This window comes from Agelaius phoeniceus, chromosome 35 (assembly GCF_051311805.1).
Source record: "Agelaius phoeniceus isolate bAgePho1 chromosome 35, bAgePho1.hap1, whole genome shotgun sequence".
Classification (NCBI taxonomy): domain Eukaryota; kingdom Metazoa; phylum Chordata; class Aves; order Passeriformes; family Icteridae; genus Agelaius; species Agelaius phoeniceus.
In genome coordinates this window covers 932276-952555 of record NC_135299.1, presented here as the reverse complement: position 1 = coordinate 952555, position 20280 = coordinate 932276, and the positions used below count along the sequence as shown (strand labels likewise).

At 67.1% G+C, this 20280-nt stretch overlaps 2 protein-coding genes across 14 annotated transcripts; both read left to right on the top strand.

Annotated features, from left to right (window-relative positions):
* The first annotated feature begins 97 nt into the window (after positions 1 to 97).
* Positions 98 to 5557, top strand: AMHR2 (anti-Mullerian hormone receptor type 2). Its single transcript, XM_054649021.2, has 13 exons — positions 98 to 551; positions 1227 to 1391; positions 1518 to 1607; positions 2011 to 2123; positions 2520 to 2744; positions 3095 to 3209; positions 3289 to 3449; positions 3680 to 3827; positions 3901 to 4037; positions 4298 to 4453; positions 4821 to 4857; positions 4947 to 5278; positions 5357 to 5557. The coding sequence occupies exons 1-13, from the start codon at positions 194 to 196 to the stop codon at positions 5402 to 5404; spliced, it is 2085 nt and encodes a 694-aa protein (XP_054504996.2). The 5' UTR covers positions 98 to 193; the 3' UTR covers positions 5405 to 5557.
* Positions 5558 to 5925: 368 nt separating this feature from the next.
* On the top strand, positions 5926 to 19894 carry PCBP2 (poly(rC) binding protein 2). Of its 13 annotated transcripts, none has more exons than XM_054649009.2 (16): positions 5926 to 6126; positions 8245 to 8362; positions 8710 to 8733; positions 8852 to 8884; positions 9119 to 9235; positions 10412 to 10543; positions 11096 to 11224; positions 11627 to 11701; positions 13035 to 13121; positions 13296 to 13361; positions 14206 to 14247; positions 15214 to 15286; positions 15744 to 15782; positions 16649 to 16701; positions 17229 to 17398; positions 18066 to 18848. In XM_054649009.2, exons 2-16 carry the CDS (start codon positions 8294 to 8296, stop codon positions 18391 to 18393), a joined length of 1437 nt encoding a protein of 478 aa, XP_054504984.1. In that variant the 5' UTR covers positions 5926 to 6126; positions 8245 to 8293; the 3' UTR covers positions 18394 to 18848. The 13 variants fall into 13 exon arrangements, with proteins under 13 accessions (XP_054504984.1, XP_054504989.1, XP_054504987.1 ...); XM_054649018.2 differs by lacking the exon at positions 18066 to 18848 and adding an exon at positions 19339 to 19894 and having other exon boundaries at positions 5932 to 6126; XM_054649010.2 differs by lacking the exon at positions 15744 to 15782 and having other exon boundaries at positions 5928 to 6126.
* Positions 19895 to 20280: the final 386 nt, after the last annotated feature.

Sequence of the window (20280 nt, the reverse complement as noted above, 5' to 3'; positions counted from 1 at the left end):
TTTGGGGGGGTGCAGTTGGTCCCAGAGTGGCACCAGCAGGGACAGGGGACACTGAGCCCCTTTTGGGGGGTCTCAGGCTGGTTTTAGGGGTGGCAGAGGGGACAGGGGACACTGAGCTCCGTTTGGGTGACGCAGGGCAGGGGGCCAGGCTTGGCTGCCCCCCTCCCCAGACACCCCGGCTCTCTCCTCCCTGATGCGGGGGCAGCACCTTCCTCCTCCTTCTCCTTCTCCTTTTCTTCCTCCTCCTCCTCCTCCTGCTGCTCCTGCTCCGCTCCTCTTCCCACCGGCCCCGCGGAGGCTCCCATGGGGCGCCCAGGTGGGTGCAGGGGGGGCACAGCCGGGGCTGGGGGGCCCTTCTGGGGAGGTGCAGAGCCCCCCCTGGTGCGAGGTGTCCCCGGCAGGTCCCCAGAACGTGACCTGCGTGTCCTACAAGCACCCGAGCGTGCGGGGCGCGCTGGGCGACGCGGGGGGGGCGGCGGCCGGCGCCGTGCGCTGCCCCCCCGGGCAGTGCTGCGTGGGCATCTGGAACCGCAGCCACGCTCTGGTGCAGGGTGAGACCCCGGGACCCCGGCTCTGGGCAGGGGAAGGGGGAGACCCCGGGACCCCCGGCTCTGGGCAGGGGAAAGGGGGAGACCCCGGGACCCCCGGCTCTGGGCAGGGGAAAGGGGGAGACCCCGGGACCCCCGGCTCTGGGCAGGGGAAAGGGGGAGACCCCGGGACCCCCGGCTCTGGGCAGGGAGAAAGAGGGGCAGCGCTTTGAGCCTGCCCCGGGGGGATTTTGGGGGAGGATGAAGAGGTTGGTCCTGCCCGGGGGGATTTTGGGGTAGGATGGAGAGGTCGGTCCTGCCCAGGGGGATTTTGGGGTAGGATGGAGAGCCTGGTTCTGCCCCGGGGGGGTTTGGGGGAGGATGGAGAGGTCGGTCCTGCCCCAGGGGGGGATTTGGAGGGATAGAAAGGGCTGGGGCAGGACTGAGGGCTTCGGTGCTGCCCTGGAGGGGTTTGGGGAGGCAAAAGGGGTCGGATCCGGGCCGGGCGGGCAGGAGCAGAGGCTGATCCGGGCCAGGCGGGATTGGGGAGGTTCTGGTCCGTCCCCAGCGGCCGCCTTGGCCTTGGCCTTGAGCGGCGGCGGCGGCGGCGCTGGGGAGGAGCCGCTGCGGGGGGGACCCGCACGGGGGTCCCACCTGTCCCCTGCCCCCCCCCCGGGGTGACCGCGCCGCTGTCCCCAGGCTGCTGGGGGGGGCGGGGGGACGCCTGTCCCTCGGCCACCTGCGCGCCCAGCCCCGCGGGCCACCCGGGCAGCTCCGTGCTGCTGTGCCTGTGCCACGGCCACCTCTGCAACGGCAACGCCACCGGCGCCGCGGCGGCCGCCGGGGGGCCCCGCCCGGGCCCAGGTACGGGGCCGAGGGGGTTCGGGGGGCACTGGGGAAGCCATGGGATCCCCTAAAGTGTCCCCCACCACCACCCCGGACACCCGGGGGCTCAGCCGGGCTCCGTGTCACCTCAGTCTCTGTCCCCAGTGCCCGGCCAGGGGGGGTCCGCGGGGACCCTGTGGCTGCTGGGCGCCAGCCCCCTCCTCCTCATCCTCCTCATCTGTCTGGGCGTCCTCGGTAGGGGCAGGAACACGGCGGGGACGGGGGGACCCCCGGGCACAGCCGGCCCCTACCCCATGTCCCCTGGGTGTCCCCAAGGCCGCATCTCTGGTGTTCCCAGAGTGGGGGTCTGCCGGGGTGGAGGGGGGGGTCCCCAAGTGTTGTGTCACCCTGTCCCTGGGGCGGGGATCCCTGGCGTCCTTGTGACCCCCTGGGGTGGGGCGTCCCGGGTGGGGTGTCCTGGGTGTGTCCCAGGTGGGGTGTCCTGGGTGTGTCCCCCGGGATGCCACATCCCCCATGTCCCCTGCCTGGCGAGGGGGGGCTGTTGGTCCCTGGTGTCCCCAGGTCCCGTGTCCCTGATTTGGGGGGGTTCCTGTCGGGGGGTCCCCGGATCGGGGTGTCCCTGGTGTCCCCCATCCAGGACTGCGCCGGACGAGGGCCCGCACGGGGCAGCCACCGCGGGGGGGACGGAGAATCGGGGTCCCCCCCCCGGAGCCCCCCAGCCCGGACCTGCCTGCACTGCACTTCCTGCAGGTGCGGGGCACCCCTGGGGCGGGGAACACCCACGGGGGGACCCTAACGGGGCGGGGGACACCCACGGGGCAGGGGACACCCACGGGGGGACACCATGGGGCGGGGGACACCCACGGGGCGAGGGACACCCCCCGGGAGACACCCACCATGGGGGGAGGGACACCCAACAGGGGCATCCAGGGGGGAGGGCAGGGAAGGAGGGAAGGGGGTGGCGCTGGGAGGGGACACCCATATGGGGAGGGGACGTGGGGACACCCATGGCAGAGGGGGCATCAGGCCGGGGGGGGCACAACAGCTCTGAGGGACCCCCAAAGGTGGTCCCTGAGTGGGGGTGCCGGGGCTCGGGGACACCCGGTGCCAGCCGTGTTCCCTGTGCGTGTCCCCGCCGCGGGGCAGGTGCTGCAGTCCGGGCGCTTCTCGGCCGTGTGGCGGGGCACGCTGCGCCAGCGGCCCGTGGCCATCAAGGCGTTCGCGGCCGGGGCCGGCCGGAGGTTCGCGGCCGAACGCGCCGTGCACTCGCTGCCGCTGATGGAGCACGAGAACGTGGCCAGGCTGCTGCACACCCGGGAGGCCGCGCCCCGAGCCCGCGGGGGGCTCCTGGTGCTGCAGCTCTACCCGGCCGTGGGTCACCCCGGGGGCTGGGGGGGACCGGGACGGGGGTCGCGGGACTTTGGGGGGCTCGGGGGATAACAGGGGTGGGTGTAACAGGAGTTTGGGGGTATGGGGGGTACAGGGAGGGGGGTAACAGGAGTCTGGGGGGTTCAGGGGGTACGGGAGTAATGGGGGCTCGGGGGGCTCGGTTGGTTATAACAGGGATTTGGGGGGCTTGGGGTGTGCAAGGGATTGAGGGGCCTCAGGGGGGTGCGTGGGACAGTCAGGGAGCACAGGGATGGGGGCCCGGTGGGGGGAGATGTGTGGGGGATATTGGGGGGTGCCCCACGTCCCCACTCGTGTCCCTCGCGGGTCCCCAGGGCTCCCTGCGCCACTTCCTGGGACAGCACGTGGGGACCTGGGCGGGCAGCGTGCGCCTGGCGCTGTCCCTGGCCCGCGGCCTGGCCTTCCTGCACCAGGAGCTGTGGCGTGACGGTGAGGACGGCACCCCCGGTGTGCCCTGTCCCCCTGCCCTGTCCCTGCCCTGTCCCCCCGTGACCCTCGGTGTCCCCAGGGCTGTACAAGCCCAGCGTGGTGCACCGGGACCTGAGCAGCCAGAACGTGCTGGTGCGGGAGGATGGCACCTGCGCCATCGGCGACTTCGGGCTGGCGCTGGCGCTGCCACCGCGCACCCAGGACAGCGCCAGCAGCCGGCACAGCGTGGCCATCCGCAAGGTGACAGGGGGACAGGGGTGGGGTGGCATGGCCTGGTATGGGAAGGTGACAGCCCTGGGCTGGGGATGGCACCCCAGATGTCGCTGGCAGTGTGGGCTGTGGCTGCCAGCTGAGCCTGTCCTTGGCATGGAGGCCCAGTGGCCCTGGTAGCCCTGGTGGCTCTGGTGGCCCCGGTGGCCCCAGCAGCCGGGGTGGCCCCGAGCCCCCGCTCAGGGCCCGGTGTGGCGCAGGCGGGCACCCAGCGGTACCTGGCACCCGAGATCCTGGATGAGAGCCTGGACCTGCGGGCCTGGGGCCGGGCGCTGCGCCAGGCCGACGTCTACGCGCTGGGGCTGCTGCTCTGGGAGATCCTGTCCCGCTGCCAGGCCCTGAGCCCCGGTGAGCGCCGCGGGTCCCCCCGCGCTGCCTGCGGCCCCCCGGCCCCGCTGACCCCCGGCCTCCCCGCCCGCAGGAGCCCCGGTGCCGCCGTTCCGGCTGGCCTACGAGGCCGAGCTGGGCTCCAGCCCCAGCGGGGCTCAGCTGCGCCGCTTGGCCGCGGACGAGAGGCGGCGGCCGCTCATCCCCCCGGCCTGGCACCGCACCCCGCAGGTCAGAGCCCCGGGACCCCCGGGACCCCCCTGGGTGGGCGCGGGCAAGGGGCCGGGGGTCCGAGGGGGGGTCCCTGCCTGGGTCCCCGGGGGCGTTTCGGGTACCCGGGGGTGCTTGGGGGGGTCGCTGCCCAGGGGTCCCCTCCCCGCTGGAGCGATGGTGCTGAGGGCACCGGGGGCTGTCCCCGTTCGGGGTGACATCCCCGGGTGACATCCCCGGGTGACATCCCCCGCTGACCCGGGTGGGTGGGGGTCCCACAGGCCGGGGGGGCTCTGCCGGAGCTGCTGGAGGATTGCTGGGACCCGGACCCCGAGGCGCGGCTCTCGGCCGAGCGGGCGCTGCAGCGGCTCCAGCGCTTGGCCGCGGGGCCCGCACCGGCCCCGGGGGACCCCGGCCCAGCGGCCGCCCCCGGCCAGGTGCGTGCGGGGAAACTGAGGCACGGGGCGGGCAGGGGGACACCGGGACCCGGGCGGGAGGGGGCAGGACCAGGCCCCGCCCCCGGGGAGGAGCCCGCCATAAGCCCTGCCCCCGGTCAAGCCCCGCCCCCGCTTCCTGCCGGGAGGGGCCGCGGCCGGAGCGAAGGTGGGAGCGAAGTCCCAGGACCCCCCCGTGCACCCCAAACCCCAAATCCCCCCCGCACCCGAAACCCTCCGACTCCTCTGCAGCTCCCCCGCCGCCCGGCTCGATCCAGTCCCGGGGGGGCCCCCCAAACCCCCTGACTCAGTTTGCCCTGGGTGCCTGGGGGGGTTCGGGGGTCCCCGCTCACCCCCCGTGCCCCCCCAGGTCCTGGAGTCTCCCGCCATGTGGAACCCTGGTGCAGGTACAGGGGGACACCCCAAACTGGGGGGGCTGCCTTGACCCCCCCCAGGGTCAGACCCCCCCCTCAATCTCCGCCTTTTTCCCCCCCAGGACAGCCGCCCCCCCCCAACCCCGCGTACCCCCCGAACCCCACGTACCCCCCCCAGGTCCCACCCCCCAACCCCGTGTACCCCCCGCCCGCGGCGCCCCCCAACCCGCTGGGGGGGCCAGGGCAGCCCCCGTACCCCGCTGGGCCCCCCCCGTACCCCCCGGGGCCGCCTCTGGCCCCCTCGGGCCCCCCCTTGGGCCCCCCCCTGCCGCAGCCCCCCCACCCGGGGGTGCTCCCCCACCCGGGAGTGCTCCCCTCGCTCCCCCCCGGGCTGGACAAGAAGGCGGCAAAGAAGATGAAGAAGAGGATGAAGAAGGCTCACAAGAGACACAAGGTGGGGGAGACCCGGGCGGGACACAGGGGGTCACCCCCAGCCCCCCTCGGGGGCTCATGGCTCTGTTGTCCCCCCCAGCGCTCTTCGTCCTCGTCCTCGTCCTCCTCCTCCAGCAGCTCCGACTGAGGCACCCGCAGGACCCCCCAGAATCACCTGGGACCACCAGAAACCACCTGGACTCTCTTGGGACCCCCATCCTGTTCCCCGTCCCCTACTGCTGGTTGGGGGGGTCCCAGGTTGTCCCCCCTGTCCCCCAATAAAGCTCTGGGACACCCCAAAGTGCGTCAGCGTCTCCTTCGTGCCGAGGGGGCCTGGGCTTGGGGGAGGACACAAACCGCGGGCTGCCCTGTGCCCCCCTGCCCCTATTTCCCCCCAGCCCTTCCTATTTCCCCCCAGTTGCCCCATAGCTCCCATACACAATTCTATCATATTTTTATTCGTTCCCCTTTACCCCTATTTCCCCCAGAGCTCCCTCAGTGCCCCCATTGCTCCCCCGTTGCCCCCCAGGCCCCTCCAGTGCCCCCCAGTTCCCCCCATTGCCCCAGTCCCCTCCCGGACCTCCCCGAAGCAAGGGGGCGCTGTGCGGGGCGGCGGCCGCTCCGTCCCGCCCCGCGCGCGCCGTGCGTTTCCGGGTCGGGGCGGGTGTAAATCGGGCCGCGCCCGCCGCCCCCTCCCAGACCCGCGGCCGCCGCAGCCGGAGCAGCCGCGCCCGCGCCGCCGCCGCCGCCATCCCGCGCGCCCGCCCGCCGCGCTCCCTCCCCGCCTCCCCCCCCCCTCCCTCCCGCCCTCCCTCCTCCCGCTCCGCCCGGAGCGCCCTTCGCCCAACGCCGTTACCGGCGCCGACACAGGTAGGCCCGACCCCCCGCCCCCCCCCCCCCCCCATCGCCCCCCCACCGCCGCCCCCCGGCCCTCCCCGCGGGCCCCCCGCGCCCCCCCGGCCGCCATCCGGGTCCGATCCCCCCCGGGCCGGGCCCTCAGCGCGGCCCCCCCGCCGCCCCCCCGCCGGCCGCGCCCTCACGGCGCCCGCGGCCTGCGCGGCCTGTGCGGCCTGTGCGGCCCGCGCGCCCCGCGCCGCCGGCCGGGGGCACAAACGGCCCCGGGGGCCTCGGGGGCCGCCGCTGCCGCCTCCCGCCGCCCCCCCCGCGGCTCCCCCCCCCGCCGGAACCGGGCAGGGGGGGTTCGGGGCGCCGCGTGCGTCACATGGCGCCGCCGCCCCCCGCCCGGGCCGGCTGCGGGGGGGCCCCGAGGGGCGTGGGGAGAATTTTTTTTTTCTTTCTTTCTACTCCGTTTTCTTGGAGTTTGATTTTTTGATTTTCTTTTCTTTTAGTTTTTTTTTTTTCTTTTCCCGCCCGGGCCCGATTTTTCCGCCATCCCGCGCTGTTGTTTTCCCCCCGCCGGAGCGGGAAGGGGGCGCACGGACGGGCCTGCGCGGGGCCGCCGCCCCCCCGGGGGATCCGGGTCTTCCCCCCGGGCCTGCCCGGAGCCGAACGGTGTGGTGCCCGGTTCAGAGCGGGTTCGGAGCCCCGGGTCGGTGCCTCCCGGCCCAGTCCGGGATGCAGAGGCCCATTTTTCCCCCCGCTCTCCGCGGCCCTCCCGCTCTCCCGGCGCTTGGCCGGTTTCCCCCCGCCGGGCTCCGAGCCCCGTTCGGAGCCGCCGGCCCTGGATCCCCCTCAGCCGCCTTGTGATCGGGCCCCATCCGGGGGCTCCATCGCAACTCGGGGTCGCTCCGGGACAGCCGCTCCGCTCCCCCCGGCCCGGCTTGGAGCCGGGACTCCCTGCCCGGTTCCCCCCCCATCCGCCCCGCAGGGCTGAGCTGGCTCCGGTGCCGCGTCCCCGCCTCAGGGACGGGCTCGTTTCAGAGCCGCGTCCCCGCCGCAGCAGCCGCGTCCCCGGCTTTGGGACGGAGGTGCCGGGGGCGGGGGGATCCGGCGCCGGGCCGAGCTCGGGGAAGTTTCCCTGCGGAAAGGCCTCGCCGAGAGCCCGGCCCGGGCCCGCGTCACCCCCGGCGGGGCCGCTCGGCCGCTTTTGTCCCCGGGACGGGCCCGGGCTGCCGGGGCGGGCGGGCTCGGGGCCCGTTTCGCCCTCGCCCCGCTGTCGGAGCTGCGATCCCGGGCTCCGCTCCCCGATCGGGGGAATGCCGGGCCGGGCTGATGCAGGCCGCGGCAAAGCCCTGGTGCCAGCGAGGCAGCGCGGCCCCGGGCCTGCCTCGGCCGTGGTTAAACTTTGATGAGGCATAAGCGGCGGCCGAAATGGGAGTTTATTTACCGGATTCCTATGAAAAGCTCGGCAGGGGCCGGCCGGGCTGTTTTGCAACCGCTGCCGACTCAGGTGGTTTGAAACCTGATCGTGCGCTCATGTGGCCTTATCTGGGTCTGAGGGAATCGCCTCGGAACCTGCTCCGGGGGGCCCCGCGCGGGCTCGGGAACGCCGATGCTGTTTATTTTCTCCACAATCCCGCCTGTCCAGCGGGCCGAACCCCTGCGACTGGGGTGCCCGCTCCCATCGGGCAGCTGCAGGAAGACTTGGGCTGGGAAGAGTGTGGGGCTCGCAGGGAACAGCGGCTTCCCCGGACCTGTAGGGACCACGATTAGTCCTCAGTGTCCCCTCGGCATCCCTGGTTGTGTCCAGGAACCATTTGTGTCCCCAGTGCTACCGGGGGTCACCCTGAAGTATTCAGCTGTCCCTCAGGGAAACCCCTGCAAGGAGCAGGGCTGGGAGGAGGCAGGGGCTGAGCAGCACCCTCATGACCCCAAGAGTTGCTGGATCCAGATGGGATGGGGCCAGTTCAGCTCTGGAAATTCATAGGAGGAGGAGCCAAACCACCACGGATTGTCCCAACACTTGAAGGGGTGATTTGAGGGGCGCAGCAGCACAGGGAGGCTGGAATCCTGCCTGGACAGGCTGGGGGGGATTGGCAGAGCCCCTCAGGTCGCAGCCCCCCACTCACGCAGCCCCTCTCCCCCCAGCCGAGGCCCGAGCGCTGCTGCAGCCTGAGCCGACCCCGCGCTGCCCACCATGGACACCGGAGTCATCGAAGGGGGTCTCAATGTCACGCTCACCATCCGGCTACTCATGCACGGCAAGGTTCGTGTCCCCAGCCGCCTGCCTGGAGCCCTGGCGGGGCACGGGGTGGGCTGGGCGCTTCCGTGGGGTCTTCTGGAGCTGCTGTGGGGCTGGGAACGTGCTGCAGGTGCCCGGGCAGATCCTGGGGCGCACCCAGCAAAGGAAATAATTATTGGGGGGGGGCAGAGCGACTTGATGGGAGCGAAGGTGGGAACAAGATCAGCACAACTGGGATAAACCCCGGTTATCTGAGGGGCAGAACTCAAGTGCTCAGGAGCTTGTTTTGACTGTGAAAAGAGCTGAGTTTAGGCTTGGGGCTCCAGGAGTTTTTAAAACGCTGACTAACGGTGCTTTTGTTTCCATCCCAGGAGGTGGGAAGCATCATTGGGAAGGTAAGTGAGGAACAAACTCCCCCAGCCCTCCCTTTCCCCCTCTCTCCGTCCCCCTCCCTCCCTCCCTGCCCACCCGCCGCGGCGCTGACGCCTCTCTCCCTTCTCTGTTCCCTCGCAGAAAGGGGAGTCGGTGAAGAAGATGCGTGAGGAGGTGAGTGCGGGCAGCGGGGCAGGATGGCGGGCCTGGCGCGGGCTCCGCGGGCGGCGCGGCGGCGGCATGGCGCGGGGAATGCCGGGAGCTGTGGGCAGGCGCGGCAGGAAGCCGAGGAGGAGAAGATGGCTGCCCGAGCCGAGGGAGGGGAGGAGGAGGAGGAGGGAGGGCTCTGTCCCCGGCGGGGGATCCGCAGGAATCCCGGGCACTGAGGTGGCGTTTGCCTCCCCGCAGAGCGGAGCTCGCATCAACATCTCGGAAGGGAACTGCCCCGAGCGGATCATCACCCTGGCGGGACCCACCAACGCCATCTTCAAAGCTTTTGCGATGATCATTGACAAACTGGAAGAGGTGTGTCCACGGCCCCCTGCAGTCACTGCCCCGTTTATCCCTTGTCTCCGGCAGAGCTGACCCCGGCGTGGCCCCGGGGGGCCCAGGGCCGCTGTTCTGCATGGGCAGCGGCGTCTCCCTGCCTGGCCCCGATCTTTGTCCGGTGCCGTGCTGGGGCAAGGTCCAGGCAGTGCTGGAGCCAGGGCTCCGCAGGGACTTCCTGCCCACAGCGTGGAGCAGAGCGGGGCTTGGAATCCCCCTGGCTCTGCGGGTGCTGGTGCCACTTCCCCCCAGCACACGCCACAGCTCAGCTCTCTCCCCAGCCCTGCCAAGGAGGAAATGGGGCTGCAGGAGCTGCATTGTGTCCCTGGTCCTGTTAAATCAGTGACTTCCAGGGAGGATTTTGCTGCTACATAACCTGGATCTTGCAGGTGTTAGAGCCTGCTCTCAGGGCTTGATGTTGAGATTTCTGGATTGGAGGGAGCAGGGGTTGGGAGTGCTCCTCACCTGGTGTGGGGCAGAGCTCTGTGGCCCTCACCTTGCTTGTGGTGGTACAAATTCTATTGCCCTTTAGATTTGGGACACTACCCAGGGACAAACAAGCCTGTGCTGGCAGCTCTGTCCCCAAACTCCCTGCCCTCACTGCAGCGTTAAAGGCTGCAGGGCTTGGAGCTGTTAGTGCCGAATGCAGGGAGCCAGAGTCCTCCACGGGCTGCACGGCTCTGCAGCGCTCTGGGCACCGGCCTTGGAGCTGAAGCTTTGCTTTAGTAGGTCAGTTGAGCCCTGGCCTTGTGCCTCCCCTCCCCCTGCCAGCACATGACCGCTGTAATCGGCGCCGGGATTGTTTTTCCCGGAGCTGCTGCCTTGATCCCTGGTGCAGAGGGAGGCTCCGTGCTGACCCTGGAGCCGTGGAGTCCCCGAGCCCCCTCCAGCAGCAGTTCCTGCTTGGCTGAGGTGGCACCCAGCCTGGGCCGGTGCCTAAACCCATTTCCATTGAGGCAGCAGAGTTTGGCTGCTGCTTCCCCAAAATACATCTGTGTTTTTTCTGGGCTGCTGAGCGAGTCCTGGGAAAGCCCCGAGGTCACCTTGGCCTCGGCCGCCGGTGCCAGCGTCACCTCCCTGTCCCTGTGCCGGGCACGTCCCCAGCGCGTGCCGTCCCCGCAGGGCTGAGCCCTCAACAGCTCCTCTTCCTCGCAGGACATCAGCAGCTCCATGACCAACAGCACAGCTGCCAGCCGGCCCCCGGTCACCCTCCGGCTCGTGGTGCCCGCCAGCCAGTGCGGGTCCCTCATTGGCAAAGGAGGCTGCAAGATCAAGGAGATCCGAGAGGTGCGTGCTGCCCAGCCCGTGGGGACCCACGGGGGTTCAGGTGTTCCCAGGGGCAAATCCCTGTGTTGTCCCTGCCCAAGGGATGTGGCACCACTGGGAGTTTTTGGTGCTCCCTGTATTTTAGTGCTTGGCAGACTGAGACTCAGGCCAGACTCTTCTCTGCCTGGTGCTGTCTCTCACAGCCTGGGTTCCTGCTCCCGCCTTCCCATGGCTCCTGATCGCCCTCTCCCCAGCCTTTTCCCAGATTTTGGAGAGGGAGATGGGCTCCAGGCCAGCGCTGCCCTTGGCCGTGCCATTTAGCACTGGGTGCTGTTAGATTAACTCTGCTGGCTTGGCTTGGGTTACAGGGACGGGCTGAGGCCAGGTCCCCCTCTGCTGCCTCAGGCTCCTGGTGACCGAATTGTATCCAGCTGGGATTAAAGGACTTTATTTTGGGGGCAGGAGGAGCTGGGGGGGCAGTTTTGGCTATGTATAACCAGGCACAGGGTTGGTCACAGAGGTCTCAGCCCTGCCCGGGGTCTGACGGGCTATTTTTAACCCTCGACTTGGCAGAGCACGGGGGCACAGGTCCAGGTGGCAGGGGACATGCTGCCCAACTCGACTGAGCGAGCCATCACCATCGCTGGGATCCCACAGTCCATCATCGAGTGCGTCAAACAGATCTGCGTCGTCATGCTTGAGGTAGGGCCCCTCCCCGGGCCTGTCCCTGGGAGTTGGTGCTGCAGGGGATCCTGCTGCCCTTGGAGGGCTGGAAGTGCTGGGGAGGGAGAAGAAAGGAGCCTCTGGGGGATAAAGGGATAGCTGGGGATTACAGCCTCATCCAGGTGAGGCTCGGAGCTGCTTAAAACCGGGGTCGAGCAGGGCCTCGAGAGCAGCTCACGGTGTCACCCACGGCTCTGCTGTGCTGCTGGGTGTCCTCGCTCGGCCCTGTGCCCAGGGTGGGGAGGAAGTCTCGCTGCCCTGGGTCAGCAGAGGGCCAGCTGGAGGGGCAGAGCAGAGCCCCGGGGGTGTGGGCTGTGGGGAGGGGGCTGCCAGTGCCAGCGGCGCGAGGTGTCTGACCTGTCCTCCCTGCCTGTCACGCAGTCTCCCCCGAAGGGTGTCACCATCCCGTACCGACCCAAGCCATCCAGCTCTCCTGTCATCTTTGCAGGCGGCCAGGTAAGGCCTCTCCTCTGCTCCTGGGGTGCGGGGTGGGCAGCGAGGGCGGGCAGGGGTCGTTCCGAGTTGCCAGCGCGCCCCGGCCGCTCCGCGTGCCCGTCACCCACGCTGTGCCCTCGGCCCCAAGGGCTCTGCTGGGCCTCGGGCCCCTGCCCCTGCCACGGGAGGGCAGCAGGCAAAGAAAACGGCCCATTTGGGAGGAGAGGGTGCTGGAAAACACTCCTGAATTAACCGGCCAAAAAATGCGTTTGCCAGTGTGGTGGCGGCAGTGGGGGCTTGAACGGGGCCGAGCTGCCTAAGCCGGGCTCTGCCCCCCTGCCCCGGGCTGGCTCCAAGGACTCGCTGTGACCTCTGTGGGTGACTGGCCCGGAGGTTGGGGGTTCTCTGCTCTCTGCCAGTGGTTATCGGGGTGCAAAGGCTCAGCCTGTGCCGCGGGTAGGGTTGGGGTGTGCAAAGGCTTCGTCTCTCAGGAGGGGAGGGTGTCAGATAGGAGTAGTGTCAGGTGACTGGGCTTGAGTTCCTCCTGCGCTGCGCTGGGCAGTGGCCCGGGCCCTGCCCCGAGCCACCTTACAGGGGACGGGTGTCCCTTGGATCCTGTCCCGCTGTAACGGGCCCGGGTGCGGGTCAGCTGCTCCCACCCTGCGCCCCTGGGGCTGCCCCAACGCTCGGAGAGACCATGGCGACAACGCATCCGCTGCCTTCCTGTGCCAGGGACACCCCTCGGGTGGGCAGGGCCTGGCTTGGTCAGTGGGGGCCTCAGTAGGCAGGGAAGGGGGTCAGGGAAGGGGTGTAGCTGCTGCCGGCCTCCCCGAGAGCCAGGCCTGACTCCGCTCTCCCCCCTCCCAGCCCCGCCACGCTTGTTCTGGGGACGGAGCTGCCGCCGTCCCCTTCCTCCCCACCCCTGCCCCTCTCCCTGCCTCTTCCTCCCCACCTGAACCTGGTCAGCCCCCCCCTCCCGCCTCCCCGACGGCTTCTCCCGCCGCTCTGCACCGGGGGCAGCCCCCGCGCCCCGGCCAGCGGCGGGGCGGGAGCCGGCCCCCTCCCCGTTAGAGCAGTGAGGAGCAGGCTTCCACAGCCACGCATCTCTTCCCTCCCCTTGCCCCTCTTCTCCCCTTCCTTCCTTCTTTCCGCCCCCGTCCCCGGCCCAGGCCCGCAGCAGCCCCCGGGCCCCGCTCCCGGTGGGCCTTGCGCTCTCTGTCTGCAGCTCAGAGTCGCGCGTAGAGCAGGGCGAGCCCTCGATCAGCACTGAGCTAATGTGGATGTTGAGTTTGGTGTTAGCGAAAGGTTTCGGATTGACAGCCCTGGAGACTGAAGTCCTCTAATTTATCCACAGGACAGGTACAGCAGCGGCAGTGCGAGCTACCCCCACACCGCCCCATCCATGTGCCTCAACTCTGACTTGGAGGGACCACCTCAGGAGGTGAGAGGGGAGTTCAGTCTCCACGGCCCGTTCAATCCTTGGCCTCTCTGAGACTGCCAACAAGGGTGGCATCCCTGTCCCCGTCCCCCAAAACCGACAACGGTGGCTTTTTGTGCTGTGGACTCCTGTCCACTGGGAACTGGACTCTGAGCCCACCAACCTCTCCTCACGCAGGCCACCCGGCAGCCACTGCATGGCAACGAACTTGGGCCAATTCCAGCCTGGGCTGCAGTTCTTCCGGTGACCTGGAAGTGAGGCTGTGTACCCCCCTCTCCCCCTCCTCTCCCACCCGCCCCCACCTGCCCGGCCCCCCCAGACCTCCCCAAACCTTAGCCAGCCAGGCCCCAGCCAGTGCCTCGCCCTTTCTGGGTAGCTTCAGGAGGAATCTGGAGTGTGTGGCTGTCCCCTGTAACCTCGGGGACACGGAGTTGTGGCAGGTCAGGCCCTCGCCTCGTTCCCCTCCGAGCACTGGGCCGTGTGAGCAGTGGTAGCCAGCGCCAGCACTGACCTGTAGCTTGCCCGGCGACGTTGTCCTAGGCGTGTGGAGTGACGAGAGGACTCGGAACGGGGCAAAACTTTTTTTTTGGGGGTGGGAGGGGAGGCGGGGGAGCTGCCGGGCCGGGGCAGAGAGGGGCCAGGAGCAGCAGCAGGGCCGGCGGGGGCGTTGGATCCTCCCTGCCTGCGCGGGGGCGCAGGGATAGCAGCATTGTCGGACTCACCACACCATAACATCTTCATCAAGATCCCAGCCGTTCTCTTGTTGGTTTTTTTTTTTTTCCTTTTTTCTTTTTCTTTTTTTTTTTTTTTTTCCTTATTTTTTGTCTGCCACCTTTTTTTTGGGGGGGGGACGGCACCGATTCTGCCCACCCCCTCCCCGTACCCGCCACGTCAGGCCAATTCGAGTAACCGCCAGCCTAGAAACTGCTTGTGACAGCATTTATCCGTCCCCGCCTCTCCTGCCCCACTTCCCTCGCCCCGGAGAACTCTCCACCTTGGCTCTCTGACTTCCTGGCTAGTTGAAATCTGTCTGTCCCTGGGTGGCTGTCCGATGGTTGTTAATAGGACTGTTTTCCTCCTTTTGTAGGCCTATACCATTCAAGGACAGTATGCCATTCCACAGCCAGATGTAAGTTTTTATTTACAACTTCTTGTCTTGAAATCCACCCTTTTCCTCCCCCACCTTCCAAAAAATTTTCTCCATGCTTTCTCCACTCGAGCTGGCTCAGCTTGGGGCTGAATACTCGATCTGATCTGAGCTCCCCAGAACCTCCCCCCCCCCCCAAAAAAAACCACTCACCCCCCTCAGCTGGCCCTCCTGCAGCCAGCTCCATCTGGCCTCAGATCTCTCCTTGGATCCTCCCCCACCTCCTCTCTGACACTTCCCTCCTCCTTATATTTTTTTTCCGAACCCACCTCTCCCTGGCTTGGCATTTCACACCAGCTCTGGCTTTTCCTTTGCCCCCCTGCCCCCCCCAATTTGGCACGAGAAGGGCCCCCCCCAGCCAGCACGCGGTGGCCGTGTCCCCACGGTGGCTCTCCCGGGGCAGGGGACAGCTGGCCCGGCGAGCGGGCGCAGGTGGCAGTCGGGGAGGGGGGTTGGCCCCGGCCCAGCCCGGCGGGGCCGCCCGGGAGCGGAGGGACCATCCCGGCGGCGGCCGGCGCTGTCGGACACCTCCATCCTCTGGCACCCATCCTCATCCCGTAGGGGCTGCTCTCTGCTCCTGGCACCTGTAGGGCAGCGAGGGGGGTCTGGCGCGGGGGACGGGGGCTCCGAGGAAGCCGGGCCGGCGCGGCAGAGCCGAGCGCGCTCCGCGCCCTGCGCTCCCCGCCGTGCCCCGGGCACGCTCCCTCCTCCCGCTCCTCTCTGCTTCTGTTCCTGCGCTGCTCCAGCCCTCGCTGCACCGGGGGGTGGGCACAGCCCCCAGCCCGCCGTGGCCGGGCCGTGGCGCCGCGCGGGGGCCGGGGCGGGCGCGGGGCCGCGTCCGTGCGGGTGCGCGCGGCGAGTGCTGCCCCCGGCCCTGGAAATGGCTAACGCCAGCCTCTCTCTCTCTCTCTTTCTCCCTCTCCCTGTCTTCCCTTGTCCCTCCTTTAGCTGACCAAGCTGCACCAGTTGGCAATGCAACAGTCACACTTTCCAATGTCTCATGGCAACACTGGATTCAGTGGTATGGAAACTCCTTCTCTCCGTGTGCGTTCGCGCGCGGCCGCGGCCCAGCCCCGCCCGGGGGCCGAGCTCTCACAAACCTAACCCCAAACGCTGCCGGGCCCGGCCAGGTAACCACCACTGCTCTTGGGACGTGTCTGGGCCGCAGGGCCAGGGCCTCCAGCTCTCCATCCGTCCGCCCACGCTGCTGCCCTCCCTCCCTGCCTGCCTGGCGCTCGCAGCTGCGCCAGCGCCCTGGGAGCCCCCGCCCGCAGCACCCGCTCTCCCCTCCGGCTGCTCCAGGCCCACAGCAGGCAACTGCTGACTGTGCCAAATTCACTGTGCATTCGCTAAGATGGCTGGAAAACAACCAAGCCACCTAAAAAAAGAAAAAAGAAAGAAAAAAGTCCAAATTACCCATTTGGGGCTCTAAACTAAACTTAAGACAGCCAAACTCATTGTGACTTGTATCTTAACAGGCGTTGACTCCAGCTCTGCAGAGGTGAAAGGCTATTGGGGTAATGATCCAAACACACCATCTGTAGTTACTCTGTTGTGTATTGATGCTGACCGGGGTCTCATTCTCCCTGATAGATGCTGCCCGGATGGGGGGGAAGGGGTTGAGGGGAGCCCCAGAAGGGCTGGAGGTGCAGCCCGGCTCAGCTGCCTGGGCCCTGGAGCACAGCTGGATAGTGGAGAGCAGCAGGACTGGGTGGAGGCTCGGCTGTCCCAGCGAGCTGTGGGCCCCAAGCTTTGACCTCCTCCCCACCCCAAAAAAACCACGCAGAGGGGAGCAGCCCCCAGCTGAGGAGGCGCTGGAGCTGTCAGGAGCTAGAGCTGCCCCAGGAGTCGGGGGACAGCACTGGGTGTCACCTGCTGTGTCCCCCTGCCACAGCCCCAGTGAGGGCTTGAGGCCACCACCGCTGCTCCCTCTCGCAGGGAGCGGGCTGGGGAAGGGGGGAGAAATGGAAAAGTGTGTTCAGAACAGCCCAGGCACATGAGCTCAGCCCCGTGTGGGGTGTGAGCAGCCTCCCAGCCAGGGCCTGCCTTAGCACAGCCCGGCAGGGCAGCAGGGAGGAGGATGAGGGGAGCTCTGAAAGCCGGACCCAGAGTGGGAGTGGAGGGCGAGTGCCTGGCTGGAGCCCCCGTGCCAGCCCCTGCTCTGGGACTGTCCCGCCGTGATGGAGGGGACGCAGGGGAGAGGCCTGGGGGTGTCACAGGGAGGCAGGGCTGGGAGCAGCGGGGCTGCAGGGCCCCCCCCGCCTGCAGTGCCCGCCCCGCCGGCTCGGAGCCCTCCCAGCAGCCTGAACCTGGCAGCACTTGGGGTGCTGCACCCCCCGGCTGCCCCGCCCTCACCCGCGCCCCTCTCTCTGTCTCCGAGCAGGTTTGGATGCCTCTGCCCAAACCACCTCCCATGAACTCACCATTCCAAACGATGTGAGTATCCCGGGGCAGGGTCTGCCCCTCTCACAGGGGCTCTGGGGTCTCTGGCCTTGCCTTTGAGGCTGTGGTGGGCTCGTGGCTGTGTCCCAAACCCCTCCTCGGGCCACTCTGGCTGCCACCATGTCACTTGTCCCCATTGCAGTGATCTTCAAGGCAAAAAAGCCTTTTTTCAATCCCTTAACCCCCCCTTTTCCAACTAACACCCCACTCCCAGGTATCCTGGGGCTGTTAAGGTTGGAGGAGGCCTTTAAGGCCACCAAGTCCTGCTGTCCCCCACCAACTGTGTCCCCAAGGACATGTCCCCATGTCCCCAAGGGCCACATCCTCACCATTCATTTTGGACACCTCCAAAGATGGTGTCGTCCCTTCCCGCCCAGGACAGCCCAGAGTGGGGCTGGGACAGCCCAGAGTGGGGCTGGGACTTTCCCTGCAGGAATTTCCCCGGTGTCCCCCCCGGAGGTGGCAGGGCAGGGCGAGGCCGAGCTGAGCCCGATCTAACCCGGTTTCCTGTCCCTCCCCAGCTGATTGGCTGCATCATCGGGCGTCAGGGCGCCAAGATCAACGAGATCCGCCAGATGTCCGGGGCTCAGATCAAGATTGCCAACCCCGTGGAAGGCTCTACTGACCGGCAGGTGACCATAACTGGATCTGCAGCGAGCATCAGCCTGGCCCAGTATCTAATTAATGTCAGGTGAGTGCCAGGGCCTCGCCGTGCCCCCCTCCCTCCCTGCCCGTGCCCCGCATGAGGGGAAGGCCTGTCCCTGTGCCCCTCCCTCCCTCCCTGTGCCCTCCCGTGCCTGCTGTCCCTTCCCCGCTGCCCCCCAGGGATGCTGCGGGGAGCCTGGCTCTGCTGGGGCTGCCCAGTCCTGTCCCGCTGCCATCCCAGCGCTGCTGGTGCTGCTGGCAGCACCTGGCTCTGCTCGGGGCTGTCCTGTGGGTGTCCCCTGCCCCTGTTCCCTGCCTGGAGCTGGCAGTGGCATCTCCCGGCTGCTTGGGGTTGGGCTCCCTGGGCTGTGTCCCTGCTCCCTCGGCAGCAGCTGCTGGAGGGTTTCTCTGGACTTTGGCTCCTTCCTGGCGCACGGGGATCCTCGGGGGGTGTGCGGGTCCCGTGTGCAGCCGGGCCAGGCCTGGCAGCACGATCCCTTCCCTCCCTCCCTCCCTCCTTCCCTCCTCCCCTCCCTCCTCCTCCCCAGCTCGGCTCCTGCGCCGTTTTCGCTGTTTGTCCTGTGCTTTTTTTTCGCATTTTGTGCTGTTCCTTCCCTCCCACCCACACCCGTGTTTTTTTTTTTTTTTCTTTTTTATTTTTCTTTTTTTTCTTTTTTTTTTGTTGTTGTTTTTCCTTTTCTCCTCTGTTACAGTTTAGAAAGCGCTAAACCCTCCTCCCAGGCAGCCTCCGTCACGATCCCTGACCACCTCAGCATCAACCTCTCTCAACCCTCCACCCCTTCTTCTTCTTCCTCCTCCACCACCACCCCCTCGCTCGCCACCGCGGGGGCCTCCGACGCGCCCTCCAGCCTCCCCAACCCTCTTCCGACTGCCCCTTGTGTCTCCAGTCTGCTTGGCATGAAACCTGTCCCTCTCCTGGCGCTAAATGTCGTGTCTGCGGCCAAAGGCGCCGCGGCGCCCGCCGTGCCCTGTGTCACTAACAAACTCAAAGCCGAGAAGCAAAGGTTTTCCCCGTACTGAGCCTGCTCCAGGGGTGGCAGCACCAGGACCCCGGAGAGGAGACTTGCAACACCAGTTTTTTTTTTCCTTTTTTTTAATTCTTTTTTGGGTTTTTTTTTTTAATTTTCCTTTGTACCGAGCTCGCGCTGCCGTGGCAGCAGCAGAGCTCTCCTTGCCGGCCGAGAGACTGTGTCCCCTTGTCCTGTGAGCGGTCACAACTCCTTCTCTGCCTGCCTCTAGTTGTTGCTTGTTATTTTTATTTTTTTTTTCCATTTCTCCTCCTTTTCCCTTTTTTAAATTTTTTTTTTTGAGTAGTTTGGGTGCAGCTGTGGGGTTTGGGGTGGGATAGGGGGCGGAGGGAGGGAAGGGACTCCGTGATTTTTTTGGGGGAGGGGGAACTGCATCCCCGGTGCCCTGGGGGCCTCACCTGTCCTCTCTAACTGTCTGTACCTGTAATAAAGTTGCCACGGTGAGAATCTGCTCTGGTAGATCTGTGCCGCAGCGGGCCCGGCCCGGGGTCCCCTCTGCCTGCCTGGGGGGGTCCTCACCCCCACCCACAGCCCCAAGCTCAGCGAGGCCGAGCCCGGAGCCGCCATGGCCGGGCTGGGGGGGGGCTGCCCCTGGGGGTCCCTGCTGGCCCAGGGCCCCCCTGCACCCCGGGGTCCCTGCTGGAGGTGCCCCCCTTCCCTGCACCCCCTTCCTGTGCTGCCTCCTCCCTGCCCCGCCTGGGGCCCGTGGATCTCCCCCTCCTCAGGCCCTGGGAGCGGAGCCCGCCCTGCTCAGCCCAGACCCCCAGCACCCCCAGACCCCTCCGGGGCGGGGGGGCTCCTCCCTTCCCCGGCTGCTTCTGCACCCCCAGCCCCTCCCGAGGGGGGTCCCCTGTGGGGCCCCCCTGCCCCCCGAGGGCGTCCCTCCCACCCCGTCTCGGTGCTGGGGGGTCCCTCTGACGCCCTTTTCTCGTTGCAGGCTCTCCTCGGAGACCGGGGGCATGGGCAGCAGTTAGGGGGGCCCCGGACCCCCCCGCCTCGCCATCCATCTGCGGCCCCTTAGCACCGACCCAGGTTTTAAACTAGTTTGTACATTTTCGGTTCCTCCAGCCTCGCGCCACTCACCAGGTTCAGTTTGTTTCAATTTTTTTGTTTTTTCGTTTTTGTTCTGTTTTTCGGGGTTATATTTTTTTTCCCCCCCTTCTCAAATTAAAAGCATTTTAATTCCTTCGTTCAGCTCTTAAAATTGCTGAACCCCAAATCTTAGTTTTATAAAGCTTCTCTCTCTCCTCTCCCCACCCTCCCAGCACCTTCTCCCCTCCTTTCCCCGTTTTTTCGGCTCATGAAGTTTCTGTTTTTGTCATGAAATGTAAGAGTGGAAGAAAAACGAAAAAAAAGCAAAAAAAAACAAAAAAAAAAAACATTTCAGTTTAGTTCTGTAACGTCAGGAAATTTTTCAAAAAAAAAACTGAATAAAAAGATGGACTGGAGCTTTTCCTTGTGAATAGAACCTGCAGGATATTTTGGTTAATGGATCTGCCTGTCTCAGTCTTTATTTGAAACCCCTCTGGCTCTTCCCAGTGCTCCCAGTATGGTCCAGTTTGGTTCTGGAGAGGGATGAACCACCCCAGCTGGTGTTTGGGATCCTTCCAGAGGGTGGAGGACCAACCCAGTGCTCCCAGTATGGCCCAGTTGGGTCTTGGAGTCCCACTGGACTGGGATGAACCAGTCCTGGGAGGGAACTTTGCCCCTCCAGATGAATTTTTGGGGGATCTTTGCCATTTCCCTCCAAACTGGTCTCGGATGGGAACTCGCTGTTGGTTCTGTTCCCTCTCTGCTCTTTCCCCCAAACCCCCTGGCACCTCCAGGAGTGAGAATCCCCCTCCCCATTTTCCCAGTCTGAACTGGGGGCAGCTCCCTG